General features: G+C 47.4%; 1 protein-coding gene across 3 annotated transcripts; it reads left to right on the forward strand.

Annotated features, from left to right (window-relative positions):
- Positions 1 to 14,094: 14,094 nt before the first annotated feature.
- LOC127346202 (telomere-binding protein 1) lies at positions 14,095 to 18,054 on the forward strand. 3 transcript variants are annotated; one of them, XM_051372755.2, is made up of 10 exons: positions 14,095 to 14,316; positions 14,550 to 14,703; positions 14,781 to 15,576; positions 15,736 to 15,867; positions 16,010 to 16,066; positions 16,144 to 16,223; positions 16,590 to 16,834; positions 16,958 to 17,218; positions 17,305 to 17,368; positions 17,612 to 18,054. In XM_051372755.2, the coding sequence occupies exons 2-10, from the start codon at positions 14,623 to 14,625 to the stop codon at positions 17,777 to 17,779; spliced, it is 1,884 nt and encodes a 627-aa protein (XP_051228715.1). In that variant the 5' UTR covers positions 14,095 to 14,316; positions 14,550 to 14,622; the 3' UTR covers positions 17,780 to 18,054. The 3 variants fall into 3 exon arrangements, with proteins under 3 accessions (XP_051228715.1, XP_051228717.1, XP_051228716.1); XM_051372756.2 differs by having other exon boundaries at positions 14,150 to 14,396; XM_051372757.2 differs by lacking the exon at positions 16,010 to 16,066.
- The last annotated feature ends 137 nt before the right edge of the window (positions 18,055 to 18,191 follow it).

An 18,191-nucleotide genomic window follows, 5' to 3' on the forward strand; every position in this document is an offset into this window, starting at 1 on the left:
AAATATCTAAATGATTGTCGCAAAAAAATGGTGAGCCCTTGTATAGACGTTGGGCGGAGGAAAAAAAAGGAACTAATCCTCGCGTCTGATGCGAGAGTTAAGAGCTTCGCCGCAAGCTTCTAATAGCAGGTGCTTGTTTCCCTAACTATTTCCGGTCCGATGCCCCAAGCAAAATTCTAATGATGTGGCCAGTGCAACATTTTATGTAGACTCCTATAATTAAGCGGCTATAGGATCGTACGATACAACTACCGATCAACCGAAAACAAAATCCCGACGCCTGTTCGTAAGCGTCTTCGTTGTACATGACCTTAAGCAAGGATGGAAGACTGCAGGAATTTGCAACAAAGAGCATTTGACATCTGGGAGAAAAAAAAAGCATTGCAATGGAACTTTCCTAAGTATTCAATCTTGCGTATCAAACACCCTAATAAATAGAGAAAAGGGCGCTCATAAAAAATCAAAACCTCAACATTTACGTATAATTCTTTTATTAAATCAAAGGAGCCGTACTATATTAGTAAAATAAAAGAAAATAAAAAGCTAAAGAAATTAAGATGTCAGCAGTGGCGAGATGGGATCGGAGGCATTGGCGGAGCTAGACTTATTCAAGGGTATGTGTTATCACCAGAATTTGACCGAGTCAGAGGTGGGCCACGATTGAGAAAGACTTAAAGATATACATGGAAGGAAAAACAAGAATTGGCCATATACACGAAGTTGGGCTGAATTGCCCATTGTATCTGTAATTTAGTGGATCGTATCTTTAGATTAAAAGTCAGAGTTTTACTCGTGCACGGTTAGGTGCACGTCCGAATTAGAAAGTCCGCCGGACTATAAATATGTATCTAGGGTTTATGGAATAAACAACAACACAACGTTCACCCCAAAACAAACCAATCTCGGCGCATCGCCAACTCCTTCGTCTCGAGGGTTTCAATCAGGTAAGCGACATGCTGCCTAGATCGCATCTTGCGATCTAGGCAGCACAAGCTCCACGTTGTTCATGCGTTGCCCGTACTGAAGCGTCTTTGATGGCGGGCAACGTAGTTATCATAGATGTGTTAGGGTTAGCATAGCTCTTCGTATAAACATGCTTACGTAGTGCAACCCTCGCATGTCTAGCCGCCCTCACGCCTATCTCAGGCGTGGGGGCGGCACCCTGCTTGTTCATCATTTAGTAGATCTGATCCGTTATTTATTGCTCCTTGCTCCGCAAGGATTAGTTTAATATCTGCAATAGTTAGGCCTTACGAAGGGGGGGAGGATCCAGCGGCACGTAGGGTGGCGTTCGCAAGTCCTAAACAGGATGTTCCGATGATCAACGTCACGTTGGTTGTGTGGCCTTGTTTAGGATCGGCTTACGAGCACCGTGCGTGGCCGCGAGGCCCAACCTGGAGTAGGATGATCCGATTATGCGGTGAAAACCCTAAATCGTCGTAGATCTCATTAGCTTTATCTTGATCAAGCAGGATCACCAAGTATTCGTGCACCGTACGGATCATGGGTGGATCGGCTCTTTGAGCCGATTCACAGATAACCTCGAGAGCCGATCGAGGCTCTTATTTAATGTTTACGTGTATGCCATGCAGGAACTAAGCGAGGCGTCCCCATCACCTTCCCGACCAGGTATAGGTCAGGTGGCACGCCTTGCACTTCGCATCGCCGCGTGTGACCAGAAGAGCATTGCGGGCCATCGCTCGGAGGGGTCTCGGCCAGCCGCAGCTCTAGGCTCTTCCCGGCTCTACCGTGTTGACAGCCGCCGCCCGCCGGTGGGTTTTGGCGATCAACACATTCTCGCACGCCCGGTGGGACAATCATCTACATCAACCACATCGCCATCTACATCCGAGATGGCGGCGGACGGCACGCCGCCACCTACGAGGAGCTGCTGCCGAGCTCAAGAAGAAACATGACGAGATCAAGGCCACCCTCGAAGCCGACCTCATCGGCTCTTTCGCAGAACCCGTACCCATGGCATCAGATGGAAGGGGTTCTCACCACAAGGTGCACTCGATGGGATAGATCTCTCGCCCGTCGGAGGAACGCACCAGGGCCCTACGGCAGGAGATCAACTACTTGGTGGCTCACTCGCTACACCGCCACTCTGAAAACTTGGTCAACGTGTTGGAGCGTCTCGCTCTGCGCGTGATCCAGAGATCATGAGCCACCGGTACTCGCCGTCAGGACCAGCTCTCGGGACGCATCAAGGAGAGTTGCCACTCCAGTCCCGTCCACCGCTGCCATATGCGTTGGCAGCACCACCTGAAGTGCCGGCTACACCGCATTCGTCGTCTACAAGATCGGTGGTGACCCTAGTGACTACAGTTCTTGGCTGAGGCGCCCAAGGAGATCCCTCAAGGATACGCGTGCACGTATGTGCCGGATTGTGGCAACCGGCCACTCTCAAACCAGGCCACAACTTCGGGGACTCCGGCGCAAACGGGAGGAACGTCGGCAACGAGCTTGAGAAGCGTACGTGGCTAACTAAGTACGCCACCCCGACGAAACTCCAGAGCCCAGCTCCTGCAGTTGGCTCGTAGCTGGAAAAGCAAACATGGCTGGCTAAGTACGCCACCCCGGCGAATCTTCGTAGTGCAACTCCTGCAGCCCAAAGACAATGGGATCAGATCGGTACCATATTGAGAGACCAGTTCGGCATGGTGCCGAAAAGAAGGGCAATCGGCTATTCCAAGCCGTACTCGACGAGTACGAGATGATCCCGCTGCCACCTAAATATCGGCTCCACGACTTCTCCAAATTCGGTGGATCGGATGGCTCCAGCTCCATCGAGCACATCGGCCGATATTTGGCGCAACTAGGACCGGCTTCGGTGTCGGATCAGCTACGCGTGAGGCTCTTTTCACAGTCCCTCACAGGATCGGCTTTTGGATGGTATACCTCTTTGCCAAAGAACTCCATCCAGTCTTGGAAGCAATTGGAAGAACAGTTCCATACGCAATACCATTCGAAGCTTCCGAGTCTAGCATTGCCGATCTAGCACAACTACGTCGAAGCGCGGAGAAACGGTGACAGAGTACATCCAGCGCTTCAGGAATCTTAGGAACCGATGTTATTCGGTTCGTATAATCGAAAAGGAAACGATCGAATTGGCGTAGCCGGCCTTGCAACGCAGCTCAAGGACATGGCCTCCCAAGCAGATTATCCCTCGCCGGGCGCACATGGTTCGAAACTATCAGATATGAACAGCGCCACCTGCACTGTACCAAGACAAGTTCAAGCGTGCGGTAGTCATGGTCGATACAGAGGAAGGTGAAGTGCTGCGGAGACCAAGAAGTAGCGATGGCTGAGTGGACTCGGGGAGGAACCCCGTATCCTGCAAATGGGTAAAGCCACCGGGGCCGCCTGTGGGATTTGATTTTGACGTGACCAAGACTGAACAAATCTTCGACCTCCTGCTTAAGGAGAAACAGTTGACGATTCCCGAAGGTCTCAAGTTCCCTACGGCGCAAGAGCTAAACGGAAAGCCGTACCGCAAATTCCACAACTCGCTTTCCCATGCCACCAACGACCGCAGGGTGTGGCGTCGGCACATCCAAGCGGCGATAGAGAAGGGGCGTTTAATTTTCAACCAAGTACGCCATGAAGGTAGACACCCAGCCCTTCCCCGCCGTTAACATGGTAGAAGTCATCTACCCCGAGGGCTGCCGGCCAGGTCCCACGTTCAGCATCAACATGGTAGGGCACGGGAACCACTGCGGCAAGGATGGAGATGAGGGCAGCTGCTCTCGTAGCAAGGACACGAAGAGGCCGCTCCACGCGATCGGCTCCATCATGATGGCAAGCGCTACGTCACGAGAGGGAGAAGTGAAGAACATAAGATATCAGCGACCTCTCTCCGATCACCTCCTCAACAAATATGTGAGTCGCATGACCAACGCCGACGGTCCAACCGTGATGATGAAGGAGATCGTACGGCTAGAGAAGCCGAGAAGACAGCGTCGGCAGGATCGCGATGAGGAGGAGCACGAGCGCCGTGCCACGGACAGGCCAAGGGAGCAAGATGACAACGCCAGACACTGGGACTGCCCTTTCTTCAGACACTGCTGGGATTCAGGAATGAGCCGATTGCCCACAATCGGCAATTGCCCAGAATGCAACAAGAAGAAGAAGGAGGCAGCCAACGTGTCTGTGTTTGAGCGCTTAGGGCCTCTCCCACCACCAAGCAAACGCGCTGAGTCACCTCGTTGGGCAGATCTTGAGGATTCAGAAGACGAGGGACTAGAAGAAGAAGAAGACAGGTACCACCGTCCAAGGTGGTGCCCCGACGGACTCAGCCGTTCACGTAAACGCAGTGGTTCGGCGGTTGCGCGGCCCGGAGGAAGCCGAAAGGTTATACCTGCATACGCTAAGAAAGGCACGGCCTGATCTGGCCGCAAAGGTTCAGCGAGCCCTGAATGAAGAGGGTCGTCCACGGAGAATGGAGTGGCGCCCCAAACAAAGGAGAGCCGATGATGAAACATCGGCTGGCACGAACATGGTGTTCATCCTCCCTTCAGAGTTCAGTGCTCCAGGGTTACATGAGACATCCGTGGCACAACTTGACTGCGGCCCACGGCCGGTTATCTTTGAGAAGCCACAAGATAAGAGCTACAGGCATCTGAAGGCCCTATATTTGCGAGGATATATCGATGGGAGGCCTGTGAACAAGATGCTGGTAGACACCGGAGCGGCAGTTAACATCATGCCGTATTCTATGTTACGTCCGGGGACGCTCTAGCTCGGATTTAATCAAGACCAATGTAACATTGAGCGATTTCAACGGCCAAGCGTCCGAGGCACAGGGAGTTACGAACGTGGATCCGACCGTAGGAAGGAAAACTATCCCTACAACGTTCTTCATCGTCGATAGCACGAGGTTATCTTATGTCTGCTTGGGAAGAGATTGGATCCACGCCAACTGCTGTATTCCCTCCACGATGCACCAATGCATAATACAGTGGGATGGAGATGAGGTAGAGGTCGTCCAGGCCGATGATTCAGTTGAAGTTTCAACGGCTGGCATGAACGCATGGGAAGCAGCAGGCCAAGAACCCCTCTCTGGCATCAACTTAGACGACTGCGAACGCATCGATGTGACAAAGGGAAGGGTTAAGCTGGTTTTATCCACCGGCCTGACCATGTAGTCGAAGCAAAGCGACGTGTAACTTGGCGAGGCTGATCCTTGTGATCGGCCCCAAAGGTCTATGAAGGGACATTACGGAACCTTCAGTCAGTGCTCCAATCATTATGGAGGCCGATCCCAGCAATCGGCCAAAATTATCCTCACCACATGTTCTGCTTGTGTTCACCTTTGACCCTATCAGGAGCCGACGTGCGAATTACAGAGCCGATATCTGCCATTCTTTAACAGATTCGGCTCGGGGGGCACCTAAATACTGGAACAGATGCGGGGGTACATGTGTGCAATGAATACTGGGGGCTGATAGGAGAAAATCGGCCAGTAAAAAAAAAAAAAACAAAAATTTACAGCCGATGCAAGGGCATCGACTTTAGAATTGAAAGGCAGCCGATGCGCAACCATCGACTTTAGTGGAATTATGCAATGTCTATCGAGTCTCCGCCAGATCCAGGCCAACGGTGGTACCTTCTGTTGCCTCGAGTGAGTAAAACAATGGAAACTTCTTCAGCTACTTCGAGCCGATCCGGGTTCCTGAACCCCGTTGTCAAGGATTTCCAATCTTTGGGGCTAGTTCAGCTGAGACGGAAGATTATCGGCTGATTGGAGGAAGAAAGAGGATCGGCTGTGGCGCATTCTCTTTGACATTCTCGCCCCGAGTAAGGCTCGGGGGGCAGTAGGCGCGAGTAAGACTCGGGGGGCAACAGGCCTAGTGGATACTCTGTAAGAGCCGATGGGGATGCCATCGGCTGATTTTTCATTGCAGCCTCCTTCACAGATGATGAGTATTGAAAAGGACCATTGGTTTTGGTTGGAAGAATTCCAAGGTTTTCCTAAAGATTCTGCATTATCCGCCGGAATTTAAAAATAAAAATCATCAGTTGAAGAAGGAAAGGGCGAATTTCGGAGGTCCGATGCGGTGCTATCGGCTCATTACGCATTGGCAAAGGGGACGAATCGGCAAGGTCAGTAGAAGGAGGAATCGGCTAAATTAAACTCAAAGGAAATCGGCAAGATCAAATTGGGGAAAGTTATTCATTGATTAGATTTCTTACATAAGGAGCTGATTGCTCTCAAAAGGAAGTACTAGGGGATACATTGCCCCATCTACTACTACTGGCCCTATTCTAGAGGTCCTATCTACGGGCCATCACTGCCCTCGTCGTCGCCGTCGTCGCCGCTGTCGGCGCTGCTCCCGGCGGGCTCGTCGTCGCCCCAATGGCCGCCGACCGGGTCCTCGTTGTCTTCATCCTCTTCGTCAGCGTCGTCCTCGTCGCTGTCGAAGTCGCTAAGATTGCCCGGCCAGGGGCAGAACCGCTTGGCCGGCGGCTCGTCGGAGGAGCTCTCGTCGTCGTCCTCCTCCTCCTCTTCCTGCTCCTCCTCCTCCCCGGAAGAGGTGAAGTCGCAGGAGAAGCTGTCGTTGTCGCTCTCCTCCTCCGTTGCCCCAACGGCGAGGAAGCGGAGGTCGCTCTCCCCGTCCGTCGAAGACTGGTCGTCCTCGGACCAGATGGAGAAGTCGTGGTCTGACTCCTCCCCGGCCGCAATGGCGCGGCGGATGTTCGCTGCATGGGCCTCTGCCGGATTGTACTCCGGCGTCGGCTCACGGGATGCGGAGGACTGGCTGGAAGGACCCGATGGAGCAGAGGAGGAAGAAGACATGGTGGCAGGAGGGCTTTTGGAGTACTAGTGCGATGGAGATACGGAGGAGAACTGTGCGTAGCGGTTAAATAAAAGGAGATATAGTGGAAATTCAATGCCACAGCAGTTTCCGAGGAAGTGGTGCCTAAGAAGAAAAAAAAAACTGCCAGATCACGCGGAGAAGTTGAGGAGGCAGGGCATCATGATGAAGGATACTGCGACGGTTCTGCCACGACATGACCCGACGAAGGAAAACAGAGTGATTTTGGAATTACCAATTCCAAAACCAGGGGGGCATGTGTTATCACCAGAATTTGACCGAGTCAGAGGTGGGCCACGATTGAGAAAGACTTAAAGATATACATGGAAGGAAAAACAAGAATTGGCCTTATACACGAAGTTGGGCTGAATTGCCCATTGTATCTGTAATTTAGTGGATCGTATCTTTAGATTAAAAGTCAGAGTTTTACTCGTGCACGGTTAGGTGCACGTCCGAATTAGAAAGTCCGCCGGACTATAAATATGTATCTAGGGTTTATGGAATAAACAACAACACAACGTTCACCCCAAAACAAACCAATCTCGGCGCATCGCCAACTCCTTCGTCTCGAGGGTTTCAATCAGGTAAGCGACATGTCGCCTAGATCGCATCTTGCGATCTAGGCAAAGACAAGCTCCACGTTGTTCATGCGTTGCCCGATCGAAGCGTCTTTGATGGCGGGCAACGTAGTTATCATAGATGTGTTAGGGTTAGCATAGCTCTTCGTATAAACATGCTTACGTAGTGCAACCCTCGCATGTCTAGCCGCCCTCACGCCTATCTCAGGCGTGGGGGCGGCACCCTGCTTGTTCATCATTTAGTAGATCTGATCCGTTACGATTGCTCCTTGCTCCGCAAGGATTAGTTTAATATCTGCAATAGTTAGGCCTTACGAAGGGGGGGAGGATCCAGCGGCACGTAGGGTGGCGTTCGCAAGTCCTAAACAGGATGTTCCGATGATCAACGTCACGTTGGTTGTGTGGCCTTGTTTAGGATCGGCTTACGAGCACCGTGCGTGGCCGCGAGGCCCAACCTGGAGTAGGATGATCCGATTATGCGGTGAAAACCCTAAATCGTCGTAGATCTCATTAGCTTTATCTTGATCAAGCAGGATCACCAAGTATTCGTGCACCCCGTACGGATCATGGGTGGATCGGCTCTTTGAGCCGATTCACAGGATAACCTGAGAGCCGATCGAGGCTCTTATTTAATGTTTACGTGTATGCCATGCAGGAACTAAGCGAGGCATCCCCATCACCTTCCTGACCAGGTATAGGTCAGGTGGCACGCCCTTGCACTTCGCATCGCCGCGTGTGACCAGAAGAGCATTGCGGGCCGTCGCTCGGAGGGGTCTCAGCCAGCCGCAGCTCTAGGCTCTTCCCGGCTCTACCGTGTTGACAGGCCGCTGCCCGCCGGTGGGTTTTGGCGATCAACAGTATGCAATGCATACCCAATAAATTTTGTAAAAGATTTTTCGTAATTATGCCCATATATACATGCATGTGTATGGTAGCCTCTTTTTTACGTCTAGAACTAAGAAAAAATCGATACTAGCAGCCTCCAGCAGACCAGCACTCTCCAGAGCTGGTAACTTGGGTAAAGTTTACTTTGGGCTGCTATTGGACTGCTGCCACACCTACCAGCCACTTTACTTTGGGCTACTATTTTCCTCGGGTGTCACTTAGGAGTTAGGATGGAAGATAATAATTCTTCATTCAGTGTTTAGCAACTACTTCATTTCACTAGAATAACACTCGGTTGGATTTAACCAACAATTTGCACTGGCTCATTGGTTGATTTGGTTCGATTCATATTTGGTAGTAGACAGTGACAGTTATGGTCCATTGCCATGCTGAATTTGAGATGGTTAAACCGTAACTTTCTACTCTATTTTTTAAAACACAACCATGATGTTGCTCCTAGCAAGAACAATTTGTAGTTTCATTGACTTCAATACAAATTTTTATGTTATGTATTAGTATGCTCGAAAAATTTGTAGCTCCGCATACCCGATTTAAAAATCCTGGCTCCGCCACAGATCGGAGGTGTCGCCACAATCAAAAAAATCAGTTGGATCAGATCATCATCATCATCATTTTTCGTTAGAAAAGTTGTGTGGTTGTCCCACCACCAAAGGCCTATTCCATATCTTATCTTCCAAACAACTACTCTACGAACCAACCACTGGCGCGCTACCATTCATCTCTTCTCAGCCTAGTTATTAGAACACAGCTATCTCTCCGAGGTGATCATACTACTAAAAAACAATTCGTGCGAATAATTTCCAAAGCAGCTAGAGGCCTTAATTAGTTCTGCTCACTTAACCCACTTCAGATTTATCATACTCCTTTTGTTGTTGAAAAAGAAAGAATGTAATGATAGTGATTAACAGAGGCAGCTATCTGAACTGAATTTTCTGGGAACCATCCCTGATCCGTTGGTAATTAATTGATTTATTTATTCACAGCTGGCTGCTGTTCTGCTTGTTCTGGTGCCCTGTTTCACATCTACAGGTTATAGTCTGAAATGATCACAGCTTTTTTCAACCCCCCATTTTGTTCAAAATGTCAAGCCAGTTGAACACTTAATTCATACATAATTACATGCACATAGGATAACTGCTGAATTGGACCATATGAATATGACATACTGATTGACCTGACATGAAGTCAATGATCGACAGTTATAATACTCTGGTGTTTACTGTCCATATGTGGAGTATTAGGCTGTAAAAGCATTTTTTACATTAGTTATGGCCGTACAGATCGAACCAATCAAGCCTGAACCTCTGTACGCACGACCATTCAGTGTACGATAACTGTCCGACGAGCAATCTTGTGGTTTGCCTCACTTTTATCAGGCTGATGGATGGCTCGATGTGCATGTTGTACGCATAGCAGCTCTCTACATATAATACGTACTCCAGGAGGAGCTGTCAGTTCAGGAATCCTGTTCTTTCGTGACGTTGGTGCACGTGTGGGCCCACATGGCAGTGTCCCCAGCAGATTACATGGTACATAGAGATAGTCTAATCCACAAACAAATCCTTATCTCTGGCCTGGCCCTTCAACAGGGATAGCCTCCATCCACGTCTCCTCTCGCCACCCATCATAATCCATGGAAAAACACATCTACATCTCTGTCACCTTATCCCACTACAAATTTTAAATAAGGATGAGATGACAGTTCAATTCAGACCAAAATACTAAAATGTATATATATGTTTATTTTGCTAGCTTCTTCCATATGAACTATCCTAGATCTGCAATGATGTACTCCCTCGTTCCATAATTCTTGTTGTACTTGTAGTTCAAGTTTGACAAAAGGAATTTATGTCCACTCAAGGGATAACTGCACGTACACATTTCCTTCATGCTTGTTGAAGCCAATTTCATGGAAAGTTCAGTACAGTTTGTCCAATATACAAAAGAAAAAGTGTTGACAAAGAAGTAGCCTCCACTATAGTTTATTTCCTATTTGGCAATAATCCTTTAGTTGGCATAGTTAAGAGACATCTATTTAAGAGCAATTATGCGGTACTGGATAACATGGCCCACAAAATAATACCTGGCCACAAGAACACACATAATGTATAATTATTTATTTTGGGAGGAATCATTATTGTGGAGATTCCTTCCTTCGAAAGCGATGTGCTACCGTTCAGAAAGACATTGTGTATACCGCAAGGGATGTACAAGAAAGCTGTTGCTCATAGCCAATATGTAAGAACAGGGGAGGTAGAAAACACACAAGAAAAAAAAATCTGGATTTTGTGATTGGCCATTGACCACTTTTAGTTGAAACCAAAGCCTGCATTTGTTTATTTAAATCAGAATATGTACCACTAAGTTACTATTTTGACACCTAATGTTGTAAAAAAATAATGGTGCTGGATCTTCTTATGCACAGACTGTGTTAGCCTAATATAAAAACTAGCACCGTCTGTCTGCTTGTGCAGTATGCTAGGTTTAGTTAACAATGTAGTTCTGGCAGATCTTGGATTTTTAACAACCTCACAGACCAATGACAACTATGATAATACTTAATCAACAAAGTGTTTTTGTCCCATGTAATGCAAAAGCTAGACTCCTTTTCCTCCCCTGACCAAGCAAGAAAATCCTACCCACCTTTTTTTGTTCCCAAACAAAACAAAAATTAATCAAATTCGATATGATCTTAAATGCTATTTTGCATAATGTATGGGAAATTTCATGGCCAGTTATGTGCACCAGAAAGACAGTGCACCTACCATACCTACCAGCTAGAAGGCCGGTTAGACACACCACTAATCAACCCTGGCCTAATTAACGCTGCTTGCAACAGACTTTTCTATCTTATTTTATCAATATAAACTCATAACCCCACATGAGCATATGTATGTGCATATGGGACACGTCATCAGATCTGACTGAGCTTACACCAAGCTAGAACCAACCGCTGAAAAGGTAGATAATAAAAACCAAATGTAGATCTAGATCATACCATTCACCCTCTGCCTACGGTAGTAAGCTTGCAACGGTAGATCTACTTCCACTGAACAAGCAGTTAACAGGTGAGTACACACTGACACACATATACTCCACTTAAAAATAGAACTAAATTCCACACAGAAGTAACACTACCAGGTAAAGATGATAGAGAAGAAAAAAAAGTTGGCAAAAATTGTCCAGATACTTATATTATATCTACTATTTGCATCTACTTTGGACGCTTCTTTTATATAGTTACTTTGAGCACTTATATATATATAGTATAATTACTTCGAACATTTTTTAAATGAGATAAAATACTTGTCATTTTCATTAATAAGGAGAAGAGAGTTGGCTAGTTTATTAGTAGAAAATCGACCAAAAGCAGGTACAGACACACTCGTCGATCATCATGTAACACGGCTGTCGTGGGGGCACATACAACCACCCTTGCTACCAACAAAGACTACACACACAACACCAAAGCGAGGGTCTTCGCCGAGGTTTCTCACTAGTGTCGCTCTCCGATTTCACCAAAGAATGACCATCTAGGAAGATCTCATCGTAGCTCCTCGTGAAGCCTAAACCACCTATACCAAACAAACAACCCTTCCCACAGATGATGGACAACTCCGATTCTAATGACAATGTCCAAAGAGAGGATGGGCAAGGCCACACAAAATAATATCTTTACGACCCGGACACCACTTGCTAGGTCAGTGTCTTCGGTCGATGAAAGCTCGGAAGAAGAGATAGCAGCTTCGGTTTCATAGCAAGAGACCAGTCGGACACTAGAGAAGAAGCAGACTAGTAAGGTCTTGCCGCGACCAAACCATCACTCACCATCACCGTCGTTGCCGCGCAAGACGCTACACTAAACGCAGTCATCGCTGGGTGGGCACTTGGCAATCGCAACTCCAACACATGCATCTAGCTGAATTGTTCAAGGGAAGCATGGACATGGTCACTAGTCTTTTAACACAACGACCTAAAGGGAGAACGACATGGACAAACCCTTGTCGCCTAACCCTTCGCCGGGTCTAGGACCTTGCCAGAAGAATTGCCCGAGGCCAGATTGTGGATGTAGAGAGCTCCACAGTGGCGCCTCCATGGAGTACCGCGACGCCCACAAAAGTGTCACTGGAGGTCGGCAAGCAGGGTAGACCTTCTCCCATAGCCTCAACATACCACAAGCCCGTGCATCTGACTTAAGTCTCTGGCCCGCACATTCACCGACCCATGAACCTCCAGAGTGGCAGGAGCGCCACTGCCATGCCCAAGAGGCCAAGACACCACAAAACTCGTCGCTACAGAAAACTTGGCGACCCAGTGCCAGCCAAGCCCGACAAGATCCAGCAAATGCCCCGATGCATCTCGAAGAAGCTAAGAGTGTACGAAGTAGCCTAGGAGGTGAGGGCGCCTCCTCGCCTTAACTGGCCGCAACAGGGGGCCAAAGCCTGTCGTCGCCGTAGGTCAAACCATGACGATGCCGTCGCCACAACCCACAACCCAGAGAAGGAGACACCCGATATACGCACATGTAGGTCCCCATGCCCCATTACGTTGGACGGTCGCGCGCACTAGGGTGATGCGAACCGCCGCCTGGACACCATCAACCACCACATCCGTCGAAATCGCTAGAGTCCGCATCACGCGTGAGGTCCGAGCCTCCCACCTATGGCTATAGGAGGAAGGCCCCTCCATCGCCATTCGCCGGGCATGCTTAGCTCAATTGCCTCCTCCGGCGGCAGCGAGGGGAAAAAAGGGGCCTGCCGACGTGATCTAGGGCACCACCCGAGGTCGGGGGTTGTCTTCCACTTAAAATTAACGCTATCAATGGAAAATAATAAAGGGAAATGGCAAATTTTGTTTACTTGCATCTAATATGAACAGTTGATGAAAGCAAAGCCAATAGGTAAAGAGGGCCCGGTTCGTCCAGACCGAACCGGACCGGACCGGCCGTCCCAAGAGAGTGAAAAACCGGAGGAGGATGTGAAAAAAAAGTATATAGTGGGTGTGGTGGTATAAAGAAGAGGGACAGGAGAGGATAGCTGAGGGTTTAAGCGAGGAGAGAACAGAGCGAATCGAAGGACAGAGATTCAGAGAGAGGCGGAGGTTTTTCTCCATCTTCGTCGTCCCCCGATCGATCCAGGAGGGAACCGCAGGGTACGTATCTGTGGCACCGGCAGAGATCCAAGTTCATCGAACAAGGGCGGAAATTTCGATTCTTTTTTGGCGATTTCTTATCTTTCCCCGCGCGAGATCCTCCCACTTTCTTGTTGGCACCCCTGCTTTGATTTGATCTGGTGGTTTTCCGCGCGGATCGACCGCCTTTCTCCGGGGGCGCGGTTTCCGATGGGTTCCGCCGGGGGTAGCTCGGATTCCGCGAGGGACCGGTCGAATTATGCTCCGTGATTTGGTTTTGGACATGGTCGACGGAGACTCCATCTGGATTTGTCCAGTCCTGTGCTGATGGGTGTGAACACATCACTTGCAGTTTCAGATGGATTCTTCCGGGGGAGGGGGGCGGGGGAGGGGAGGGGCGGATTCGACCGAATTATGCTCCGCGATTTGGTTTTGGGGGCCGATTCTCGGCTGACGGAGCCTCTTAATTCCATCGGATTTGGCAAGTCCTGGTGTGTGCACGCTGCACTGATGTGATCACAACACTTGCCATTTCAGACATTTTCGGAGTTGAATTTTGTGAGTTGTCCCTTCGATTTGGTAGGAGACATGATTCACGCCGTTTCTGCAGCTTTCAGCAAAGAATTACTGTTCATCTCCTCAATCAGGACATGATTCATGCCGTGGATGTGATTTTGTTTTTTCTTAATTCAGAATTTGGCTTGGTAGTATCTTTCTTGGATCTGCAAAACATGCCCTGTTGATTCCTCTGTCTTGACCACCAGAGATTTTTTCTTCTTCAACTGAATAAAATCGTGTCTCTGAATTTGTTTACAGAAACCAATGAAAAGGATTCCTGCGCAGGTGCTCAGTCTTGGGTGACTCGTTCCAGATGCTCCTTGGAGGTGATCTCACTCTCCTATAAAATCTTCACCGTTTCTTGCTGCTATGGCAAGTCCTACAGCATCAAACCATCCGACTTCAGGTTGCCCTGGGATTGGCCAAAGATGGCCTCTTTCCCTTTTAGAATGATCAGTGTCTTTTTTTTTCTTCTGGTTGGAGCTGAGCAGTTCCTGCTTTGCTGTTTGAGCAATCAGTGATTGGGAATCGTCAATGAACTCGATCTTATTTGTTGCAGATAACGATAATCCATGTGCGATTTCTGTTTGTTTACTGCCTCCAAAAGCCATTCTTTTAAGTGAGATCAAGATATGGTGGTGCGGAAGAGGTTGGATTATGGATCTCGCGGCCACCAGGTTCCCGCTATGCCGCGTGTTCCAAGCTCAGCCCGGGTACATATTTGATCCTGTCTGTCATGAACCACAATTTACATATTGGATATATTTATTAACTGTCAACGATAATTCAGGGGAAACGCTCAACGAGGAGAAAGAAAGACGAGATGTGTGCGTTTGATTTGCTTGCCACCGTAGCGGGATCACTGTTAGGGGATCAGGAGAACTCGTCCAGTGTTCCTAACATCGGTACATCAGCTTCAAGCTATGCCAGGAAGAAGAAATCAGTGAAAGCCGAACAGGGTGATGATGTTCTGCCGCTCAATTCCATAGCTGTGGGGAACTGTATAGTGGGTTCTGGTGGTGCCTGTGCCTCTCCTAGGCAAACTAACATCTGCTCTGCAGAAAACTCGTCGACACGAAATGAAACTGACTCAGTATTAGAGTCACTAACTGTGGAACCAAATATGTTGGTTAAGGACTCTTTGTTTAGTTGTACAAAATCGTGTAACCGTGGTCATGGTCTTGGCGGGATTCCAGGGTGCTGTCCTGGAGCACTGTCACTAGAGGCTAACCAATTGCAGGTGAAGCAACCTAAAGATGGTGATGCCGCAGCTCTGTACAGTTTGGTTAGCTCTGTGGATCTAGATGGCAGACCTCCTGCTTTGGTTAGCTCTGACAGTAGCTCAGGAATGCCTTTGTGCAGCCATGACAAAGACCGCAATACCTCCGGCTTATGTCGTGCTGAAGTACAGCATGCTGCAGATAAAGATGATGACGAAAATTCTTCCGGGTGCACCCATCCATGCACCACGGGAAATAAGAGTTACGCGCCACATTATACAGGCGATAGTAGTATAAGAAAGTTGTTTGCCTCCAAGTTCAGGAAGGCTGCACGTAATAGGATGTGTGGAGAGATGTCAAATAAAGGTATGGCAATCCCTACAAAGTTAACCTTTGGCTTATATACAGTCTTCATAGTTGCCATAGAGAAGAAAATTTCTGTTGATTCTCTCCACCATTATGGCACACTAAATATTGCAGGCATTGGACTAAATAAGGGCTATTCAATTTTTTTCATTGAACTAGGTAGCAAGCAAAGTTTCTGTGGAAATAAGATATCCACCACACGTCAAAAGGTACAAAGGGCAATGTTCAAGAGAAAAAAGATAGTGCGCCGTAATTTTACAGCATCTTCTACTAAGGGGGTTCTAACTGATGGTATGCTGCTTCACTAATTCACATTTATGTACAATTGTTCCATTGCACATAGTCATTGAAACTTGCCCTCTATATGCCATTTGATAGCCTCAGTCCTTATTTTGGTATACTTCCTAAAAGAAAATGCTGCTTGCCATTTCAGCCAGCGGGGCATCATTTTCTGTGGAAGGTCAAAATCCTGGATCTGAGGACTACAATGGTACTCTTGGACATATAGATTTGCTAGTTACTTCGTCAACAATGATAGCTTATCATTTTGTTTGTTTTTCGTTTCAGTTAAGCTAAGAATCAAGTCATTCACCATCCCTGAACTGTTCATTGAGATCCCTGAAAATGCAACAATTGGTACGTTGAAGGTAAAGGCTACATCGGCTTCTAGAAGTTAATTTGTTGGTAATATTGCATTATAGATTGTTTGCGGAATCTGCAACATTTGTTTGTTAAACTAATATTTTGTACTCTGTTCTACATAATTAAGGAAAAGACAAGTTACTTCCTGTAACTGTTGAGTTGAACTATCATGGTTAGATTTCTAAGTTTAAGCAACTGACCAAATATTACCTTCTTATGAGTGTTTCAATGTTTGTTCTCGTGATAGTTTCAATGTTTTCCAGTTACTTGCATTTCCTACCTAGAATGTCTTGCATGCTGTTGACCCCCCTGCAGATAAATATTACCTTCTTATGAGTGTTTCCCAGTAATATTCTTCATTTTCTGTACAGAGAACTGTAATGGACGTTGTTACTAGTATAATTGAAGGCGGCCTCCGTGTTGGTGTCTTTCTTGAAGGAAAGAATATTCAAGATGACAGCAAGACACTTCGTCAAGCTAGAATTTGCCACGGAGAAAATCTGGATAATGTAGATTTCACACTGGAGTGTGAAGCTGCACATAACTCTTCCCCTGGGGTCAGAACACCAGAGGAAACAGATTTTCTTGGTGCAGATGCCATGAAACCATTAGCCATGTAAGGCGTAATGTGCTACTGTATGGTAGTTTTTATTTAGGAAGAAAATTGTCAAGATGCATCTGACTGGACCATAACCATATCTGAAGATCATTGATGGTTTTAATATTCCATGATTTGCAGGATAAAGTGTGAAGAGCCTTTTTCTGAAACTAAGGCCAGTGGTAACAACCAGCATTCTATTGTGGAAATGACCATGCAAGAAACACCAGGGAGCTCACGAGCCATTGTCCCTGTTGCCTCTCCAAACGCAGATGCTCTAGCCATTGTTCCTGTCTGTAAGTCAAAGCGAGCCACCATGGGGCAAAGGCGCATAAGGAGGCCTTTCTCTTTGCCTGAGGTGGAGTCCCTAGTGGACGCTGTTGAACAGCTTGGAACAGGAAGGTTTGTGCCCAGTTGTTCTCTCTATTGGCACGAGTTCATTGCCGCAAACATGTTCTCATGCTGGCATCTTGGTCTGTTTTGTTCAGGTGGAGAGACGTTAAAATGCTCGCGTTTGACAATACTGATCATAGGACTTATGTTGACCTTAAGGTAATTCAGTAACCAGAGTCCACAAGCTCACCTCCCCACTACATTTTGTTTCGAGCTATTACTTGAAATATCTTTTGACGGCAACTTTGTGTTATCGCTACCATTTGATCAGGAACTACTGTATTGTATTGTATTGCTCATTGCCTACTGTTAGCTAGTGTTTCATTTCTTTCTGTGAACATACTGTACCAATGGGTGTTACTCAGATGTGCTAAACTCTGAAATATTTCATGGATGAACCAGGACAAGTGGAAGACCCTGGTGCACACCGCGAGCATATCCCCGCAGCAGCGTCGAGGCGAGCCCGTTCCGCAGGGGCTGCTCGACCGCGTGCTGGTGGCGCAGGCCTACTGGTCCCAGCAGCAGCAGCTCTCAGGCAAAGCTTCAGGACAGGGCTCCTCCAGCTGCTGAAATCTGGCTTGCATCGAAGGGAAAAACTGATGCTACTTCTGTACAAAAAAATTGTCCAAAGGAGGTCGACTAATTTCTGTATTTATTCCAAACTCACAGATCAATTTCCCCTTTTTTTTTGTGTTCTTTCTTTAGTTTCTGTTCAGGTCAGGTGCTCTCTTTCCTCTGTTGATTAATAAGAGAAAACACCTGGTTTGACAACCCCTGTAAATGATTTTATAAACTATTTGGATGCTTCAGAATTTTACTAGAAGCTCATAAAGAAACTTAAACTATTTCCAGTTGTTGCACATTTTCCCACAAATATTGCAGATTGTTTCCCCCGTAGAAGATTGTTTTTTGTAATTGGTTGGAAAGAGAAGACAGTTAAATATTTTAGGTTAGAAAAAGACAGTTAACACTTTTGTTTTAG

Source organism: Lolium perenne, chromosome 3 (assembly GCF_019359855.2).
Source record: "Lolium perenne isolate Kyuss_39 chromosome 3, Kyuss_2.0, whole genome shotgun sequence".
NCBI lineage: Eukaryota > Viridiplantae > Streptophyta > Magnoliopsida > Poales > Poaceae > Lolium > Lolium perenne.

Excerpts from the sequence above, each read along its gene's own strand:
- LOC127346202 (XM_051372755.2), top strand. The coding sequence starts at position 14,623 with ATGGTGGTGCGGAAGAGGTTGGATTATGGATCTCGCGGCCACCAGGTT. Across the intron at positions 15,577-15,735 it reads TGGAGAGATGTCAAATAAAG|GTAGCAAGCAAAGTTTCTGT; the intron begins GTATGGCAATCC and ends TCATTGAACTAG. Across the intron at positions 17,219-17,304 it reads GAACAGCTTGGAACAGGAAG|GTGGAGAGACGTTAAAATGC; the intron begins GTTTGTGCCCAG and ends TGTTTTGTTCAG.